The sequence below is a fragment of the Oncorhynchus tshawytscha genome, linkage group LG09 (assembly GCF_018296145.1).
Source record: "Oncorhynchus tshawytscha isolate Ot180627B linkage group LG09, Otsh_v2.0, whole genome shotgun sequence".
Lineage (NCBI taxonomy): Eukaryota > Metazoa > Chordata > Actinopteri > Salmoniformes > Salmonidae > Oncorhynchus > Oncorhynchus tshawytscha.
In genome coordinates this window covers 64,220,041-64,241,916 of record NC_056437.1, presented here as the reverse complement: position 1 = coordinate 64,241,916, position 21,876 = coordinate 64,220,041, and the positions used below count along the sequence as shown (strand labels likewise).

Here is a 21,876-nt window from a genome sequence, read left to right as displayed (position 1 = left end):
TAAGCAATCTTACAGGACTGTTTCCAGGTATGGGCGTTTAGATTCGTGTTTAGTGGACATATTCCCCACAAAGCGGAGTGGTCATTCACGTGATGTGCCATTTCTGTTCAAGGTGGAAGCAGATCGACTTTTCAGATTTTCTGTGGGCTTGGCTTTAATGAAGAGTTTGACCTTTAACATTGCAACCTTTGTATCAGAGTCTATAGACAAAGCCTGTGGGCTTGTTTCTTGATCAAGCGGGCCCTGGATAGGGTCTCGAGTGAGAGCGGGAGAAATTTTAACGTCCTTGCTATCGGTGTTAATTCCAGCGGACCTGGTGTCCGGTAATTCCCCGTCTAGTCCTTGTGACTTATCTTTAACCCTTTTCTCAAAATGTTCTCGCTTTAGTCCTTCACATAGTGGAACTTCTGGAGAACATTGGTCTACGTTTTGATCGTCCTTCAACCCTCTGTTACCCTTGTGCTCTGACACTTTGTGTGGGTTGGGTGCAGGAACGTAGCGAACAGGTCGATTGTAGCGGTAGTCGTTTTGATGACGACGTACTTTACAGTTATTTCGACTGCGGAGGTTATTGGAATCGTGGTTTTGTGGTAGAAAACGTTGTTGTGCGTCATCTCTCAACGCTCCAATACCAGATAATGCACCCTCTAACTGGAGTGAGTGCTCCTGGTCAAACTTCACTTCTCCCTAAGGCCAAAGCCACATGGGATTCCACTGGAGGCGGGACTTCCGCCAGTACTGGGGTTTACTAAATGTGCTTTGCAAAAGCAGATTTTACTGATTGATCTATTTTAATGATAAATAAAACTATTTATTAGTTATATAGGCTATTTGGGAATTAAACTTTAAATTAAGCTGAACCTTGTTGATCTAGGTTAATGTGAAAAGTTTAAATTGTCACATTGTAGAAAACCAATCAATTTGGATATTATTTAAAAGATCCACTTGAAAGATAAATCTGGCAATTTCACTTGTTAGTTAAATTGAATGAGACATCGATATCCAGTTGGCTGGATATCTTAACGTGATCCATGTTTGGGTGTCACCTAATTATTTTTCAAGTGATGTACTGGCGATTCTTCACCACCAGTGATTGCAGAAAGCTGAAATCAAACGGAAGTACAAAAGGGCGGGACTTCTGCCGCGCAAGGCGGAGGAATTTCAACGGGACACAGGAAAAAGAAAATACTGTTTCCCTTTGTTAGCTTAGCATCTTGGGCAAGTTTATCCTACTTTGTAAAATAAATCTCACTTCCAAGCACAAAATAGGGCCCCTTCACCCTGGAAAGGGGGGTTTACTAGTGACGGCTCACATTAACCCATTCGGCATACTTTGCTAGCATTATGTTGACTGGAGCGACACGGTACATAAATACAGATACGCTTGTGGCCTAACCACACTGTCTTAGCGCGGTAGGCGGACGGCTCAGTCACCGAAGAGATCTATCTTATTTCTAACCTTACTGGCTCTGCCCTTGCTCTAGAAATTAGACAGAAATCGTACCGTTTGGCCTAACGGACTAAATCTGGAATTTACAACTCATTGCCCTAACTATCGGCAGACGACTGGAGGCACTCTTCTTAGCTTGTTCAAATGGAAACACACACAACCAATATCTTTCTCTATCCGCATACAACAGTCTGTTTGCACAATTGATATATATAATTCAACAGCAAAGTCCAATTAAATCTTAGATTCCTTGCACGGGGCGTCATAATATGTCGTGTCTTTGGCATCATTAAAGTGAAGACTGTTATTTTATCAAATCAATTCTCTGTAATTATTATTACGTGATTAAACAAATCATGTACATTTAATTAACTAGGAAGTTGGGGCACCAAGGAAAATCTTCAGATTTTAATATCTGATCAGTCTTCTATTTAATGAATTATTCTTAACCTCAGATTAGTCTCATTCCAAATGTCGTAAATTGTTGGTTATCTGCACGAACCCAGCCTTTACTATGAATCATCCATACATCAATTGTCTTAATCATTTATTTACTAACTAACTAAATAATCACAGAAATGCATAAACAAACAACACAGTAGACATGGTTACAAGGAAATGATAGAGGAGGTTCCCTAGTGGGCTAAGCCGATATGACGGCTTAGTGGACAAAGGGAAGTGGGTGTGGACTGAGACGGGGGGGAAGACAAAAAGAGTCACTACACAGTTGATAATTATATTAATTGAAATGCTAATCCTTTGCACATGAACGCTCACTCATTTGGTAATAATTTCAGTCAATATATATTTACGCCCAGTGTGTCATCACTGTTGGAAAGTTCATCCGAGGGTCTCTCTCTGCTTCCCTGAAGTCTTTCATGGTTAGAATGGATACTTCAGAGTACCATTCAGAAATGTTCTCATAGAATAGAACGGCAGTTGTCGGTCTTCGCAGGTTGACATAATTTCTAGCTGCACACTAGTAATTAGTATCTAAGATTTGCTATTATTCTTTTGGGATCGATAGTCTCAGAGTTGAACCATTTCCAGCCGTGTAGCCAATGCTCCATGTGGTATGGTTACGAATTCAACAACAATTGCAACCTTAGCTTATACTGAGGTTTTTGTGGTCTAAACTCAACCTGTGCTCCCTCAGTGTCCATCGAGGTACGCGTGGTCTGAAGAGGATTTCTTCAGGAGGGGTTTTTATTCGTAACAGTAGAAAAGGACTGTTCCATGACGCCAGATCATGTCTGTGCTCACGGGGGTGGGCCAATGACTTGGTTAAACTTTAAAGGGAATAGGTTAATTAAAGGTTTAACATCATATTACATCATTTCACAAATAGTTTAATCTTTACTCATTCATTTTATACAAGAAGTAGATGCAAACCCCATAACTGAGAAATGTACATATTCAGAGATATAGTCATGTGTGTTTCCTGTCCTGAGGTCACCAAATGAAACACACTCGTCATACCCATCCCTTAAGTGTCCACGGACCATTCCCACCTTCTCACAAGTGGACATTTTGTATCAAATCCCTATTTTGGGGATTTAGGAGTTTGCCATGTGAAATCCTTTGTTCTCTCTATGTGTCTCTTTCTGCAGGGGGGCACGTCATGACAATAATTTATTTTTTAAGTAATCATTGCTTATTTATTCACGTTTACAGTGTCAATTTCAATCAGGCACTGACGTTATCCACCTGAGGAACACTGGTAACCCGGAAACAGAATTGAAGCAGAAACAGAAGCAATTGACCACTGAGAGTTCTCAAGCTGTGAGCTTTTCACACTTTGATGTCACAATCAGAGCCAATCATATGCGTAAAAATGCTCACAATAATAATCGATTGTGGGTTATTTTACACTGTGAGCTTTTTTACAAGTCACCGGGCACTAAGCCAGCCACCTAATGAATGAATCACTCAGCCAAAATACTGACAGAGATGTGTGTGCATGTGTGTATGCAAATGTGTTGATATGTGCATGCGCATACATGTGTGTGAGTGTGTGTTACCCACATGGCTGTGTCTCCTGCCGGCCCCTGCGAACTCCAACTCGCCGAATGCGTCGGTGGGGTACTCTGAGGAGTGCTGAGAGCTGTCCCACTGGCTGACGATGGCCGCCCCGAAGAAGTCTCCTGTAGCGATGGAGCAGTGTGTCTCCCGCACACCACCACACTGACACAACACCCCATTGCTGACAGGGAGAAAGAGATACACATGAATACACACAGACACACACACACACACACAACCAGCCATAACAGTCAACAGATAACACATAGACACACACACACACAACCAGCCATAACAGTCAACAGATAATACATAGACACACACACACTGACATCATTTGCTTTGCATGGACTAGATACAATTTGCATCGGGTAACTGTATTGTAACTATACTGTAACTGTATTGTGTCAGACAGATGGACCACTCAGTAACCCAGAGAGAGGCTGTACCTTAATGAGTCCTCTACGAACGTGGTGCAAACTCTCTTTTTGATGATCTTGGGGATCCAGCTCTGTGAGGGAAAGAGATTGTCACTATTAGATACTCTTGCTGAACTCTCTAACGTTATATAACAGCAGTGGTGGGCCGTCAGGGCCAGCAAGGCCTTCTCTGCTGGCCTAAACATCATCAGAATATACTTTTTTTTAAAATATATTTTCCCACAAATATGTATTAAATTATTCCCCAGAATAAGAGTTACACTCTTCATTTCATAGCGTTCCTCTTGGTTGCACTGCTTCCAGCCCCAGGTTGAGATTTGGAGGGCTGGTCTTTATGTTAGATCTTTTATCCAATCATATTCAGCCATCATGTGTTGCCAGGGGTCTAAAATCTGCCCTCAGGCCTTCAGAATCAACAGTGCGGGCGCTTGTAGCTTAAAGTGAATGGAAATTAAAATTTAGTGTCAACCAATCAGCTTTAGAGTTGGCTATTGTACGCCTGCTGGCTGGCTCCAGTGTTACACAGGAGCCAGCTAGCAGGCGTAGTGTGTGCACGTCTTTTGATTGGATTACCAATATTGAGAGGCAGGTCCTATATGGGCAGGTCTCAAAACTAGGAAACTGAAATTGATCAACTAATTAATTTACGTACTACTAAGCTGTTTTTTCAACCCACAATGGCGGAAAGAGAAGATATCGATTTGGTCGAGGATATAATTATAACGCCATTCTCAAGACAAACTTTTCAAGAAAAGTTAGACATTGTCAGGAGAGGTAGACGCCGATGGTGGATTAATTCGGGTGGGACTGTGTAGGACTTCACTGAAGGCCCAGGCCCCAGAACCACGCTACTGTATAACAGGCTACAGCCTACAGATGTTGAAGTGTAAGTGAAACAGGGTGATTGGTAGCAATTAGTAAATAGCCAAGTCAACATACACGTTGTGACTCTCAGAAAAAAGGGTATTATTTTTTGTCAATGATCTATAACAAAATACTCTGTAATGTTAAAATGTAAGACAAATTCTAACATTTGTAAAAACAAATAGGAAAAATAAAACACATATATCTTCGATAAGTATTCAACCCCCTGAGCTTTCCACACCTGGATTGTGCAACATTTGCCCATTCTTCTTTTCAAAAATGTTCAAGCTCTGTGAAATTGGTTGTTGTCATAGATTTTCAAGCAAATTTAAGTCAAAACTGTAACTCGGCCACTCAGGAACATTCACCATCTTCTTGGTAAGCAGCTCCAGTGTAGATTTGGCCTGGTATTTTAGGTTATTGTCCTGCTAAATTCAACTCGCACATCTGAGCTATCTTTTTTGCAGGTGCATGGTAACAGATGAATAAAATTAGAAAAAAGAAGGAACCCGCACACTGCTCTTGATAGTATCACTGCTCTTTAATAAGCTTTACGTATCGGCCTTTGTCAGAGCTCTGAGGCCGATACATAAAGCTTATTAAAGAGCAGTGATACTATCAAGAGCAGTGTGTGGGTTCCTTCTTTTTTCTAATTTCCCCTTTTTTCTGAGGTTATTGTCCTGCTGCAAGGTTAATTCATCTCCCTGGGTCAGGTGGAAAGCAGATAGAATCAGGTTTTCCTCTAGGATTTTGCCTGTGCTTAGCTCCATTCCATTTATTTCTTATCCTGAAAAACTCCCCTCTCCTTAACGATTACAAGCATACCCTTAAAACATGATGCAGCCACCACTATGCTCGAAAATATGGAGAGTGTGTAAGGGTTTCATCATTCTAACGAATAGGAGTAGTATGAAGGATCGGAGGACCAAAATGCAGCGTGGTAAGTGTTCATGTTTTTTAATAAATAACGAACACTGAACAAAACCATAAACGTGAAGTAAATCAAACCGAAACAGTCCAGTGTGGCACAGACACTAACACGGAAAATAAACACTCACAACCCAAAAGTGAAACCCAGGCTACCTATGTATGATTCTCAATCAGGTACAACAATTGACAGCTGCCTCTGATTGAGAACCATACTAGGCCGAACTCAAAAACCAACATAGACTGCCCACCCAACTCACGCTCTGACCATACTAAAACAAAGATATAATAACAGAACTAAGGTCAGAACGTGACAGAGTGGTACTCAGTAATGTGTTGTATTGGATTTCCCCCAAACATAACACTTTGTATTCAGGACAAAAAGTGTATTACTTTGCCAAATTTTTTGCTGTATTACTTTAGTGCCTGGTTTCAAACAGGATGTTTTGGAATATTTGTATATTCAGGCTTCCTTCTTTTCACTCTGTCAATTAGGTTATAATTGTGGAGTAACTACAATATTGTTGATCCTTCCTCGGTTTTCTCCTATCACAGCTAGCGACCGTATTACCACCACAACGGCGGTCACAATTCATGAAGGCAGTCAAATTCCATGTGACCGTTTAGTCACCGTAAATAATTAGGCTTCTCCAAGCTCTGATTCTGCTGATGGTCATTAGTATCCTACCAAACTTGAAAATCAAACACTTCATGAGAGCCCATGAGCTCATGTTGCACAACATTTCTATAGGCTATGCAACTGCATGAGAAAAAAGTGTGATGGCCTCTATTAAAAAGAGGAGAATCCCATCAGCTCTTTATACACTGTACCTACTACATATATTACTCAACTTTCTTAATATTAAGCACATTGCTTATCTTTACAACAGGAGTATAGCCTACTTGGCTGACACGAAATTAACCATGGGAAAAGCGTCCTCCATTCGCTATTACAGTCCATTCTGAAATTATTCAGACCCCTTGCCTTTTTCCATAATTGTTTTTTTCCCCTCATTAATCTACACATAATACACCATTATGACAAAGCAACATTTTTTTTAAAACATTTTTCAAAATGTATTAAAAATAAAAAACTGATATCACATTTACATAAGTATTCAGACCATTTACTCAGTACCTTTGGCAGCAATTACAGCCTCAAGTCTTCTTGGGTATCACGCTACAAGCTTGGCACACCTGTATTTGGGGAGCTTCTCCCATTCCTCTCAGCATATCCTCACAAGCTCTGTCAGGTTGGATGGGGAGCGTTGCTGCAAAGGTATTTTCAGGTCTCTCCAGAGATGTTCGATCGGGTTCGAGTCCGGGATCTGGCTGGACGATGCAATGACATTCAGAGACCTGTCCTGAAGCCACTCATGCGTTGCCTTGGCTGTGTGCTTAGGGGTCGTTGTCCTGTTGGAAGGTGAACCTTCACCCCAGTCTGAGGTCCTGAGTGCTCTGGAGCAGGTTTTTATCAAGGATCTTTCTGTACTTAGCACCGTCCATCTTTACCTCGATCCTGACTAGTTTCCCAGCCCCTGCTGCTGAAAAACATCCCCACCGCATGATGCTGCAGGTTTCTTCCAGACGTGACGCTTGGCATTGTCGTGGAAAATTATATAATTAGTCATGCTATCCCATGTTTAACTGCTTAAAGAATAGTCTCTTGTTATATACTAGTGCTTTTTCTAAACGTGTCTTTGTGTGACTTAGTCAGAAGACTGGGCATATAGCTAAGATCCGTTTAGGTGCAACAGCAGCATGTGAGACATCCCATGAGTTTACTGCAGGAAGTCAGCTGTATAAAACCTTGCAGAAAGGAGCACATTATAGTGTGAACTGTGACAAAACACATTTATACGTTTGAGCCCTCGTGCTATCAACCTCGGCTATCTTAATCTGCACAGACAAACAAATTGCCTTTTACACTATGTTGCGTTCCTGTTTCCCCACATCTGCTAAACTGCCTTGTAGACAAGAGGTTGTACTTTTTCTATAAAAGCTAAGACCCAACTATGTTCGTTGGGCCTTAACTATGCACTGTTGCAGTGCATGGTTAACTGCTCCATTTTTGCTAATCTACAGTCTCTCTCTTCTTTAGAATTTCCCCCAAAATTTCAGGCCAAAGAGTTCAATCTTGGCTTCATCAGACCAGAGAATCTTGTTGCTCATGGTCTGAGAGTTATTTTGGCAAACTCCAAGCGTGCCTTTTACTGAGGAATGTCTTCCGTCTGGCCATTCTACCATAAAGGCCTGATTGGTGGAGTGCTGCAGAGATGGTTGTCCTTCTGGAAGGTTCTCCCTGGATGGTTCTCTCTCTGTTAGAGTGACCATCGGCTTCTTGGTCACCTCCCTGACCAAGGCCCTTCTCCCCTGGTTGCTCAGTTTGGCTGGGCGGCCAGCTCTAGGTAGACTCTTGGTGGTTACAAACTTCTTCCATTTAAGAATGAATGGGGCCCCCAGATAGCATATGATAGAAAAATGTGTAGAATTGCAGGAAATTATCTGTAAAACTGCAAAAAGATTTCTCAGCCTCATGACAAAATGTGAACAAAAGCATGAGATGGCCCCACTGGTCACACATTGGTTGAATCAACATTGTTTCAACATTGAACCAACTTGGAATAGACGTTGAATTGAAGTCTGTGCCCAATGGAGTCCTATAAAACAGCAAAAGCGGAGAATTGCAGGAAATTTGCATTTTCTCTTCCATAACAGATGTAGGATTTTTAAAAAAAATGTAATCTCCTTTTAGATTACATTTTAAGACAGCAAAATATGTGAGGACCCCCAAAATCAAATAACTACCACAGTCAAGGACCTCCAATATGTAGACAACTGTGCAATTATCGCTCACTCCAAAGCAGACCCCCAAACTGCCCTCAAAAGCATCTCCGAAGCATACAAGAGCCTGGGACTGAGCCTGAACTTACAGAAAACAAAAAGGTGCTCCACCAACCTGCCCAAGGACAACCAACAAATCTGATAGTAACTCACGTTGGAAAGGGAACCACTTGACAACGTGGAACACTTTGCTTACCTTGGCAGTCACCTCTCACAACGAGTCACCATTGAGGAAGAAATACAGATCAGGAAATGCTGTGCCAGCACAGCCTTTGGAGAAAGGACAAATCACGTGTCCAAAAACCACAACCTCAGAACCAACACGAAACTCATAGTGTACAAAGGCTGTCATAATCCCAACCCTCTCTATGGCTGTGAGACGTGGGTGACATACAAAAAGCACATTCAAAAACTGGAGCGTCGACAGCAACAGTTCTTGAGAAAAATACTGAACATCAGGAGGGAGGATCGACGGACCTGCGTCCTGACCCAGGCCAACATCACAAGCATAGAATCCCAAATCAACTCCGATGGACAGGACACTGCCCAAACAACTGCTGTACTGGCAACTGGCAGGGGTGAACACAAGGGGGCAAAATAAAAAAAGGTACAGACATCCTTAAAACCAACCTCAAAAAATGCAATATTAACACAACAAACTGGGAACTCTACACAAAACAGAGCCACATGGCAACAATTTACACACCAAGCTACAATAGACTATGAGGACATCCTCACAACTCTGGCCAATGAAAAACTACACTTCCCTCCCCTCCAACCTCACATGCAGCGTCTGTAGATGGGTCTGTGGCTCCAGGATTGGCCTGCTCAGCCACAGCAGGACCCACAACAAGCAAGCCACCTAAAAACAACCTGTGAAAAAAATTATCCTCCACCTCGAGGGATTGCTGATGACTGAATAAAATACATTTGATAACAAACAACAGCCACACATGAATCATTATGTCACCAGAATAAGATCCTCAATATTTATTGGAATGGCGCATCAAACTCATCAACGTGCATTTTTGCCAAGTTCATAACTTATTTCATCTGTAGCCTAATAAACTGCATGCTTTCCCAAGTCATAGTGGGAGGACCACACAACATATCATCACATGACTCCAAGTTAACTTCAATATGATGGTTACTAAATCAATATTGGCGCATAAAAGGCGTTTTCTACCGCCATTTCGCTCATAATACATTTTACCGATACAAAAAGATCCCACCATGTCAAACAAACAAATTGTCTGTTGACATTTACGAAAATGTCCCTACATTTCCTGTTTCCATCAACCCGGTCGTGACTTTTTTTAATGCGTCAGGTACAGTAATTCACCCGGATGAAATGGTTGAATGGAAACCTGGTTAGTGTCTCTTTATTTGCTCTCTTGAAGATGTACAGCCTTCAATTGCTTGTCTCTCCTTTGTTTATTTTTCTTGGCTCAATGACTTTCATGCATAGTACCATGTATAGCAGCATGTGGGCTATCATGTCTTATTTTCACAAGTTTAGTTTGTGAGAGGCTGCATACAGACAAAATGTATGGGCCGACTGTTACTCATAACCTACATTTATGGTCTGTAAGTGAATGAATGAATGGACATTTTATTTTTGATTCACAGACAATGATTCATAGACAATGATTCACAGAGATAATTCTTCCAATTTTCTGTGCGGTGGCGCCGCATAAAGAGTGAAAAATATATCAATAGATAATTGTAAATAAGGTTATCCGAGCAATAATTATAACCCTAGGGCAGTAGAAAAAGAAAAAAAATGTAATCCGGATAAATAAATACAGAAAAATGAAATGGAAGGCATTTAAACCCAATCTAGCACAAAGGGAAGATTTAAATGTGAGACAGGCCTACAATCTATATAAATACCTGCCATTTGCTTTATAGGAGCTAATTATTTTTAAAATTTAATTATAGGTTGCACTTTTTATTTTATTACAGGCTTTATCTAAAAATTCTGCGAACAGAAATAGACAGAAAAACTTTTCAGTTTCTACTCATCACACACCACACAATGCCAGAGTATATCTGTTGGGCTTTCAGGAATAAGAATAAGGGTATATCGTGGTAGAAAGGGCAATAGATGATACAATTTATTTCATTCTCTATTTCTTTGAGGTCACAAAAGTTACATAGTCTTTCCTCTTCCATTTCACAATTACAACGACCTGTTTCAATATGCAGGAGCAATATCCCTGATCTCACCTGTTTCAATACGCAGAAACAATATCCCTGATCTCACCTGTTTCAATACGCAGAAACAATATCCCTGATCTTACCTGTGCACATAGCAATCTCTTGCTTTTAGGTGGTTGTACATAATATCGCTCACACAGAAACGCAACCTTAATGAAACAAAAGGTTCACTATTTGGGTTTATGATTAATCCACCCATTTCTTTCCGTATTGCATCATTAGTTGTTTTTTTTAAACAGCATTGTCTCTCTTAATTTGGTTTTCATACAACTGTTCACAGTCCAACTGTTGGAAAAGGTCAGACATTTCGGTTGCCCATGCTCCCCCTATGTAGATCCCAGCTGGCTATTCTGGCAATTGGCATATCCAACAGTCTATTCCAAAGTCTCACCATACACACCTACCATCTCACCTCACAGGGTTCCCAGCCCATGTCCCCAGTTATTGCAAGTATAGGTGCAAACTTGTGGATACTTACACTGAACAAAAATGTGCAACATGCAACAATTTCACAGATTTTACTGAAATACAGTTCATATAAGGAAATCAGTCTATTGAAATGAATTCATTAGGCCCTAATCTATGGATTTCACATGACTGGGAATACAGATATGCATCTGTAGGGGCATGGATCAGGAAACCAATCAGTATCTGCTTTGATCACCATTTGCTTCATGCAACGCAACACTTCTTCACATCAGGGTGCTGATTGTGGCCTGTGGAATGTTGTCCCACTCCTCTTCAATGGCTGTGCGAAGTTGATGGATATTGGCGGAAACTGGAACACGCTGTTGTACACGTCGATCCAGAGCACCCCAAACATGTTCAATGGATGACATGTCTGGTGAGTGTGCAAGCCATGGAAGAACTGGGACATGTTCAGCTTCCAGGAATTGTGTACAAAACCTTGTGACATGGGGCCTGCCTTATCATACTGAAACATGAGGTGATGGCGGAGGATGAATGGCACGACAATGGGCCTCAGGATCTCAATGCATTCAAATTGCCATTGATAAAATACAATTGTGTTTGTTGTCCGTAGCTTATGCCTGTCCATACCATAACCCCACCATGGGGCACTTTGTTCACAATGTTGACATAAGCAAACCGCTCGCCCACACTGCCATCTGTCCAGTACAGTTGAAACCGGTATTCATTAATGAAGAGCACACTTCTCCAGCATGCCAGTGGCCCTCGAAGGTGGGAATTTGCCTGTCAGTTACCACGCCAAACTGCAGTCAAGTCAAGACCCTGGTGAGGACAACGAGCACGCAGAGGAGCTTCACTGAGTCAGTTTCTGACAGTTTGTGCAGAAATTCTTCAGTTGTGCAAACCGTCATCAGCTGTCTGAGTGGCTGGTCTCAGATGATCCTGCAGGTGAAGAAGCCAGATGTGGAGGTTCTGGGCTGGTGTGGTTACACATGGTCTGCGGTTGTGACGCCGGTTGGACGTACTGCCAAATTGGCTTATTGTAGAGAAATTAACATTCAATTATCTGGCAACAGCTCTGGTGGACATTCCTGCAGTCAGCATTCCAATTGCATGCTCAAAACTTGAGACATCGGTGACATTGTGCTGTTTGACAAAAATGCACATTTTAGAGTGGCCATTTATTGCCCCCAACACAAGGTGCAACTGTGTAATGATCATGCTGTTTAATCAGCTTCTTGATATATCACACCTGTCAGGTGGATGGATAATCTTGGCAAAGGAGAAATGCTCACTAACAGGGATGTAAACATTTGTGCACAACATGTGAGAGAAATAAGCTTTTTGTGCATATGGAAAATTACGGTGAACTTTTATTTAAGCTCATGAAACATGTGACCAACACTTTACATGTTGCATTTATATTTTTGTTCAGTGTAAATAATAACAAACTGCTCTGTTATTGACATTTGAGATACCTCTTAGCACCCCAAACTCCTGCTGAATAGTCATTGTCAATAAGTAATTGTCACAAGGGTTGAAAATGAAGTTATTCTTGTATCCAAATCACCACAGGAATTCTGTGCCATTTATGATCAATTTACAGTTGTGCAGATATATAAAAAATATTTGCCAAACACAATGGCCTTACGCTATAGCCCTGAGTCGGTAGATTTTTGGCAATGAATGTAAAGCTCCTGGCATAGACGAATGTAGGCTATATCAAGATTAGGTTACAACAGGTTTGGTGGAACTGTAAAATCAAGATTAAGTTACAAAAAGTTTAGTGGTGCTTGTAAGCACTTCTAGACTACTGAATTTCAGTCATTGGTTAAAGCGATTGAGGGAATTATATTTAAATGACAACCACAAGTCTGAACTCGCATTGAGGTGACGTGGTCACAGACTATTTACTGCAATTTACCTCTGGTTGGAGAGTTAAGGCAAAAGAGCAGTAACTGATCATAGAGTGAAACTGAGAAAAAGGACCTCAACGTACTTTTTAAATTGTAGGCATATCATTGGAGATGTGGTCATCTGTTGTCTTACTATGAGATTATTTTTTATTCAAACTGACATTGACGTGACCTTTGACCCTAGACTGCAGTTACTGCCTTCTTGCTTGGTACACCCACTGGAATACGTTTCCATTACCTTTTTAATTTTTTTTTACACAAACTTGTTTTCATATATTTATTTGCATGTGGCTGTCAGTGTTATATAGTTTGATACTTGTATCAGCAAAGAACAATAAATAATACCAAGGTAAACAGTAGACACTGCAGCCCAACGCTCAGTGAAACCAAGGTAAACAGTAGACACTGCAGCCCAACGCTCAGTGAAACCAAGGTAAACAGTGCAGCCCAACGCTCAGTGAAACCAAGGTAAACAGTAGACACTGCAGCCCAACGCTCAGTGAAACCAAGGTAAACAGTGCAGCCCAACGCTCAGTGAAACCAAGGTAAACAGTAGACACTGCAGCCCAACGCTCAGTGAAACCAAGGTAAACAGTAGACACTGCAGCCCAATGCTCAGTGAAACCAAGGTAAACAGTAGACACTGCAGCCCAACGCTCAGTGAAACCAAGGTAAAAGGCAGTTACTGCCTTTTTTATTGGGTTCACTGTAACTTTTTGTAGTTACTGCCTTTTTTATTGGGTTCACTGTAACTTTTTGCAGTTACTGCCTTTTTTATTGGGTTCACTGTAACTTTTTGCAGTTACTGCCTTTTTTATTGGGTTCACTGTAACTTTTTGCAGTTACTGCAAACATGACTCCCATTTTCTCCATAACACAACGCAATGGAGGCAGGATATTTGTCCACATTATAAAGCATGTATTTAATGTATAAAAATGTAAATAACCAATGTTTGACAAAATGTGCATCTAATGCTGTTTTGCTTGCTAGGGCAGTCAGTATAGGATAGGCTATCACTCTCCCAGCTAGTCTATATTATGTTTTGATGTCTGTTTTAACAATTGACGGGCGTCAATTTTTTACAAATATCTGCGTAATCCCACTTGGGTCAAACTCCCGGAGTAGGCTAGGCTACTGCAATTTGATCCCTAAATTACATCCGAGTAAAATGTATATTTTGGAATAAATGTTTTATTTATTATATGATAAATCGGTTAACGCTATACTTGTTGCATTCAGCGAAACATTTGTAACAAATAAACAGAATCACATGGTGCATAACATATTGTAGCGTAATTTACGCAAGGGTTTGCCATGCGTATACCCAAAGGTTATTTAATGTTCGAAATTGCACAGTTTATAATAGTAGACCAAACCTGATCTTTCTCTGATTTTTCTGTTCCCGTTCTCCTTCCGCCTCCTTCGTGCCTTTTATCCGTATTCTTCATGGTGCACTCTATACCCCTCCCTCGCGCCTCTTCTCTGGCAAGGGAATAAAACAATTTTCGAATAAATCCGAAACCGCAAAACAAATAGTTTGAAGTTGACCGCTGGAAGTGCACCGCAAGCGGACACTGGTTCTGTATGGGGTGGACACAGCGATGTAAAACGATTCGGAATGGTCAACTCGAGCTGCGCAGCGCTCCGCCCACAACCTGTCACACTGAGCAACCTCAAGATGTTTACAGAGCTCGATGTACAGTAGCTCTGTGTAGTATAGTATAGCCGAGCCCACGACAGGTATGTTGCAGGCACGGTGTAGAAATGGGAGGCTTCCAAAGGGATGTTTGGGAAGGGAGGGCAGGAAAGAATGTCCGGGGCATCTCGAGTGCATTCAATTACGTTGCAGTATCTGTGTTTCCCCATCTTTGGACCACCAATCGCGAACGAATGAAACCTCTGCCCTAGGATGTTTAACATTGTTTGTGGTGTTACTGTTCAATCGTGGCGCAAGTTCTCATTCAAACGCAAACGCGTATCATCAAAGAGAGTGAGATTTGCTCTGACTCTTGAAAGTCAAAACATAAAAACGGAAGGGTGGTGCCGAAAAAGTTAGAAAAAAACAAAGAAGAGCTCTTGAGGCCGTCACTGCTAAATGTGGGAAATTAAGACTTTTTTACTGGCCCGAGTGTTGTGTCTGGGAGAAATGTACAGATTATTTGCTCTGGTGTAGTCAAGGTAGGAAAAAAACAGAAAGACAGTCACGCACACTGACACAGATCATGTACTACCACTACTGCCAGTTAGGCCTAATATTTTTTCCTGTATATTGTATGAAATATATTTCATACCTACTATAGTAGGCTAATTATGGAAGGTGGATTCGGAGGAACATTTGGACACTAGTCTACTTGCAATATAGCCTAACGAGTCGTTAGATTGGCTTTTATAGCACATGAGTAAGGCAATGGCCATCTTCTACACATGTATAGAGTGCTTTTAAACGTAAATGCATTACAATAAAGATCCATTCGTGGACTGTCTGTGTATTTTAAATGTTTAATCAGTTTATTCGCTTCTGAATTTGTCTCTTCAGCCCAGCAAGTGAGTTTATGAGCTGGAGAAGTGACTCTGGTGTCGGATTACATTACATAGTTAAAGCACTGAAAGCTGGAATGTCCCACCTATCTCCCGTTTATTTCAATTGTTGAAAGGCCAGTCACAACTTGGCAGAAATGTACACATAGACGAAGCACACAACGCTGGAAATCTATCCGCATCCACATAAACTAGCCCCGACATCGCTCTTTGACAAACACAGAAGGTTGTATATTAGATTGAATAAATTAAATAGAAGAAAGGAGAGGAAGAGAGAAAGATACAGCCAAAACATTAAGGAACTGAAAGTCTGGCAGCCCAAACATTAAGGAACTCGTTTTTATCGGTAAATGGTTTATTACGGACCCTTAACGTGTTACTCAAAGTGTTAAAGTAGTTGGGAATTAATAAACACGTATTAGACAAATGAGAAAAATCACTGAATAAATGCCTTATAGATGACCATTGGCTCATATAATACCTTATAACAGCCTAACTAGATATTTCAAATTGGTGTATTTCAAATGTTCCCCCCGGCCCACTTTGGAGTATTTAAATATTAGGTACATGTAATTCAATAGAATAAATCAGGAGAACACTTTATTTTAAAGGTCCGAAATAAACCATTTATAAGGCATCTATAAATTGTGTGGTCACCATTTATTAATCATTGAACCCACATCAATTAACCATTTACTAATCATTAGTAAAGTCTTTTTTTCAGCTACTTTTTCAGCTATTTATACTAAATACTAAATAAATGTTTTGAGTGACCAGTGTAATTTCTCACAAAAAAGATGGGCATGGCATTGGTAGACTTTCCTGCTCTACCTGGTAAAAGAACAAGCACACAACATAGGATGTTTAAGGAAATATACAGTGCATTCGGAAAGTATTCAGACCCCTTGACTTCTTCCAGGAGTTGTTACTTTACAGCCTTATTCTAAAATTGATTAAATCGTTTTCCCCCTCATTCATCTACACACAATACCCTATAATGACAAAGCAAATATATGTGTTTAGAAATGTTTGCAAATGTATAACAAAAACAGAAAATATCACATTTACGTAAGTATTCCCTTCACTCTGTACTTTGTTGAAGCACCTTACAGCCTCAAGTCTTCTTGGGTATGACGCAACAAGCTTTGCACAACTTTATTTGGGGAGTTCCTCCCATTCTTCTCTACAGATCCTCTCAAGCTCTCTCGGGTTGGATGGGGAGCGTCGCTGCACAGCTATTTTCAGGTCTCTCCAGAGATGTTAGATCGGGTTTAAGTCTGGGCTCTGGCTGGGCCACTCGAGGACATTCAGAGACTTGTCCCAAAGCCACTCCTGCTTTGTCTTAGCTGTGTGCTTAGGGTTGTTGTCCTGTTGGAAGGTGAACCTTCACCCCAGTCTGAGGTCCCGAGCGCTCTGGAGCAGCTTTTCATCAAGGATCTCTCTGTACTTTGCTCCATTCATCTTTCCCTCGATCCTCACTAGTCTCCCAGTCCCTGCCGCTGAAAAACATCCCCACAGCATGATGCTGCCACCACCATGCTTCACCGTAGGGATGGTGCCAGGTTTCCTCCAGACACTTGGCATTCAGGCCAAAGAGTTCAGTCTTGGTTTCATCAGACCAGAGAATCTTCTTTCTCATGGTCTGAGAGTCCTTTAGGTGCCTTTTGGCAAACTCCAAGCAGGCTGTCGTACTTTTACTGAGGAGTGGCTTCCGCCTGGCCACTCTACCATAAAGGCCTGATTGGTGGAGTGCTATAGAGATGGTTGTCCTTCTGGAAGGTTTTCCTATCGCTACAAAATAACTCTGGAGCTCTGTCAGAGTGACCATCTGGTTCTTGGTCCCTGAACAAGGCCCTTTCCTCCAATTGCTCAGTTTGGCAGGATGGCTCCAAACTTCTTCCATTTAAGAATGACGGAGGCCACTGTGTTCTTGGGGACCTTCAATGCTGCAGACATTTTTTTGGCACCCTTCCTCAGATTTGTGCCTCAACACAATCCTGTTTTGGAGCTCTACAGACAATTCTTTCGACATCATGGCATTGTTTCTGCTCTGACATGCACTGTCAATTTTGGGACCTTATATAGACAGGTGTGTGCCTTTCAAAATCATGTCCAAACAATTGAATTTACCACAGGTGGACTCCAATCAAGTTGTAGAAACATCTCAAGGATGATCAATGGAAACAGGATCCACCTGAGCTCAATTTCGAGTCTCATAGCAAAGGGTCTGAATACTTATGTAAATAAGGTATTCGTTTTTTATTGTTAATACATTTGCAAAAAAAAGGGGGTATTGCGTGGAGATTGATGAGGAAAACAATTATTTTAATACATTTTAGAACAAGGCAGTAACGTAACAAAATGTGGAAAAAGTAAAGGGGTATGGATACTTTCCGAATGCACTGTACAGACATGTGTGAACAACTAGTTTACAAACATTTACAAATGTGGGAGTAATGATTAATAAATGGTGAACAAACAGTTTGTAAATGCCTTATAAATGCTTTAGAAATGGTTTAGTAAGGATGCTTAATAAATGATTTACCTTCACATATTACCTTCACACCGGCGTTAATGAGTCATGACCACAGTCAAATTCCACGTGACCGTTTACTCATGGTAACTAGGCTTCTCCAAGTTCTGATGCTGCTAATAGTCATTAGTAGCCTACCAAACTTGCCAACTGCCTCTAATCACTTTGACATCAATGCAAATGTAATCAAAAATCTAATCAAACACTTAATGAGAGCCCATGAGCTTAAGTTGCACAACATTTCTATAGGCTATGCAATTGTGAGAGAAAATTGTGATGTCCTCTATTAAAAAGAGGAGGCTCCATAAGCTTTCTATAGGCTAGGCCTACTATATATATTTATTTATTTATCTATCAACTTTCCTAATATTGAGCACAATGGTTCACTTTACAACAGAAGTATAGCCTACCTGGCTGGCATGAAAATGAACCACAGGAAAAGCCATTTGCTATTTAAGTGCATAGATTACATGTATCACCCCCCCCCCCTGCCCCTGTCTCAAGACAGGTGCATGATAATGGTCCATTCTGAATCAAAACAAATTTCACACATACATTAGTATATGTAAAGGCAAGATTAAATCAATAATTGTCTGATGGGTGACAATATTAGCCTATCGCATATATTATAATTTGTGATTGATGCCCAGCTTGTATGCAATAAGGCAAGAAACAGTGCATGCCTTTTTTTTGCGACTTTTTCAAATCATAGTCGCACACCTCATGTAGCCTAGCGTGGTATAGCGCACATGTTTTGATAAGGTTTGTATCACAACTAAAGTGGCCAAATAACTTCTTAAAAGCACATACATCTGAAGCACATAGAAGCACATACATAGAAGCACATACATCACATACACATACATCTTAGAAGCACATACATCTGCTTTACAACCGGTGTAGAGCCTAACTGGCATACATAGGCGGCGCGTGAGTTTGAAGTTTAGGGAAGATCATTTTCACAATAAAAATGCACCATTATAATAAAGCAATACTTGCATAAATCGCATTGGCGGTCACTTTTGGGAATGGTGTTTTCCCCCTAATTGATTGTATTTTGGAACATTCGTGCTTTTAGCCTACTGCCATGTGGGTATTGCTACACTTATTATGTGAATAAAATTACCTGATAGTTTATCAACATTTTAAGCTAAACGTTCTGATCTTTTGCATCAGCCTCATTGCTTTTAAACATTTTTTTTATTTTTAAATATGGGGATCTATCGCATCCCACAACTGTCCCAGACTATGTTTGGAATATTTATTTCTCACAAAGAAGGACATGTTGACCAATAGAATAGGTCACCTTTTGTACAATGGGGCATAGTAGATTGATATAGGCTAGGGCTTTTGTTGTCCATTAGGTCCTACTCATCTTGTTGGCTGATGAAAAGTAAATGTGGACAGTTTTTTAAAAACATCTCTAATATGTGCCTCGGAATTCGATAAGGACGCTTGCAGTTGTCCCCCGATGTGTCGGTCTTCACTTGTAGCCTGTGAGAAGAACCCGAGATGCATGTGAGAAGGACCCGATCACGTGATGGGCATTGGCTAATAAGAATTGAGATACCTGGCCACAAAAGGTATGGATTTTGTTTTAGGGTGCATTGTCTGCTAAATGAACTAGTGTAGCCCACAGCCATAATGGCATAGCCAGATCACGGCCATAAGGACAACTCAGAGTATGCTATCCTGTTCTTCTAGACTAATAGACTACATTTTCTTCATATCATGTTTTTTTAGATCGGTCTAAAATAAAGAATGGATTTATCATGATGGTGTAGGCTATATTAAATGGATTTATTAACACTTTTTTAAATGTAGATGTTCTAAAGGTCTGCATCAGTGGCTTGTAGGCTTTTGTGGAAGCCAGGAGATGCTAAGTGTGTTTATGTTAATTAACAGTAAATTACCATGAGACCGGCAGTTATTTGCTTGACTATCACCAGCTGACAAAATGTAATAACCGCCACAGCCCTAGTAAGGACCCTTAAAATAAAGTGTTACCCTAAGGGGAAAGGAGTTGCTTGGCCCAGCACAGGCAGTGTAGTCCCCTGGTCTTCTGGTCCCAGTGATGCCATGTGTAGTGGGCATAGGGACACACACTGATACATGTACTGCCATTTTGGCTCTATATTATACACCACCATCAGCCTGTACCGTTGACACCAGGAAGGATGGGGCCATTGACTCATGCAGTTTACACCAAATCCTGACTCTGCCATCAGCATGGTGCAAAAGGCACAAGTATTCATCGGACCAGGCAATGTTTTTCCACTCCTCAGTTGTCCAGTGTTGGTGATCGCTACCCACTGGAGCCGCTTCTTCTTGTTTGTAGCTGATAGGAGTGGAACCCTGTGTGGTCGTGGTCTTCTGCAATAGCCCAACCGTGACAAGGACCGACTAGTTGTGTGTTCCGAGACGCAATTCTGCACAACACTATTGTACTGCACCATTATTTGCCTGCTTGTGGTCTTCCTGTTAGGTTGCACAATTATTTCCATTCTCCTTCGACCTCTCTCATCAACAAGCTTTTTTTGGCCCGCAGGACTGCCGCTGACTTAATGTTTTCTGTTTGTCCCACTCTTCTCGCTAAACCCTAGACACTGTTGTGCGTGAAAATCCCAGGAGGACGCCGTTTCTGAGATACTGGAACTGCTGCTCCTAGAAATGTGGTGAAATGCTAGGGTCGATTTTTATATATATTTTTTTGTCAGCCCCTGAGTTAAATCCATTTTTGATTATCATCATGCATCACTTGTGTCCAAATCTTCATATTAGTTTCACTTTGGTCTTCCAACAACATGCGGGGGAAACCGCGCAATAGCCGATTAACTGCGACGTGAATCGCCTGTATCCAGTAGCCTATATCCTCGGTATAGCCCCATCTCCCCTAATCTGCATCGGATGCACTCATAAATGCCCTGCTACTCAGAACATGTTTCAGAGATCTCAAGTTATAATGCTACTTGAATTTCATCAAATGCTCGCAGTCAAACAACCAATAATAGTGCAAGACTGGTTATTTTCCTGTGTTTGGTCTGGACTGCATTCTCACCTGCAGAGAAACGCACTACGGTACGAATTGAATCAGACAACCCTTTTTGAGCGAACCATGGTGCGTTGTTTGCAGATAGTGTTCATACCAGTCCAAGCTAACCAAACTAAGGGGGCAAATGCACCAGAGTTCGGAAAAACTGTCCACCCAGGCTGCCATTATTAACTAAATTGTCAGCCACTCCGGCCACCTGCGGTGGCTCCACTTTTGCAGCAGGGGCCTCATCCAAGCACAGGAAGCTATAATGAGCCCCTCACCAGAGCAGTATGCCCAGTTCTCCCCCTGGCCCCTGCGTCCAGCGACTTGGGGGAAGTCTAGCGTATGCTCAGTCTGCTCTCACCTGTTTGGCCAGGGACCTTGGCAAAGAGTCCGCAAATGTTGACCACAAACAGAGTACCAATAACTGCAGATAACCCTATGCCCGCCTTAATACAGACTAGCCCCTCTGTTAATATAGCTGAAGGAGACACAAGAAAGCCTGACGGAACTCCTCAAAAACCCACCTAAACAAGCCTTAATCCTTGGGGAAATGTTCTGTGGAGCAATGAAACAAAATTAGATCTCTTTGGCAATACAGATTAGTGCTGTGTTTACTGACAACCAAACTGAGCATTCAATGAAAATAACCAAAAAG

General features: G+C 41.3%; 1 protein-coding gene across 2 annotated transcripts in view; it reads right to left on the bottom strand.

Annotated features, from left to right (window-relative positions):
* Positions 1 to 14,826, bottom strand: part of LOC112251554 (transient receptor potential cation channel subfamily M member 4) — a 72,322-nt gene extending 57,496 nt beyond the window's left edge. The window contains exons 1-3 of one of the 2 annotated variants that reach the window (XR_002953685.2): positions 14,490 to 14,826; positions 3,922 to 3,983; positions 3,476 to 3,653 (exon numbers count right to left, since the gene is read on the bottom strand). Coding sequence is in view for 1 of the 2 variants with exons in the window: in XM_024422537.2 (XP_024278305.1) it covers positions 3,476 to 3,653; positions 3,922 to 3,983; positions 14,490 to 14,561 (312 nt within the window). In the remaining variant the exon portion in view is untranslated. The remainder of the gene's footprint in view (positions 1 to 3,475; positions 3,654 to 3,921; positions 3,984 to 14,489) is intronic. The other variant, XM_024422537.2, reaches the window with a different exon arrangement.
* Between the last annotated feature and the right edge of the window lie 7,050 nt (positions 14,827 to 21,876).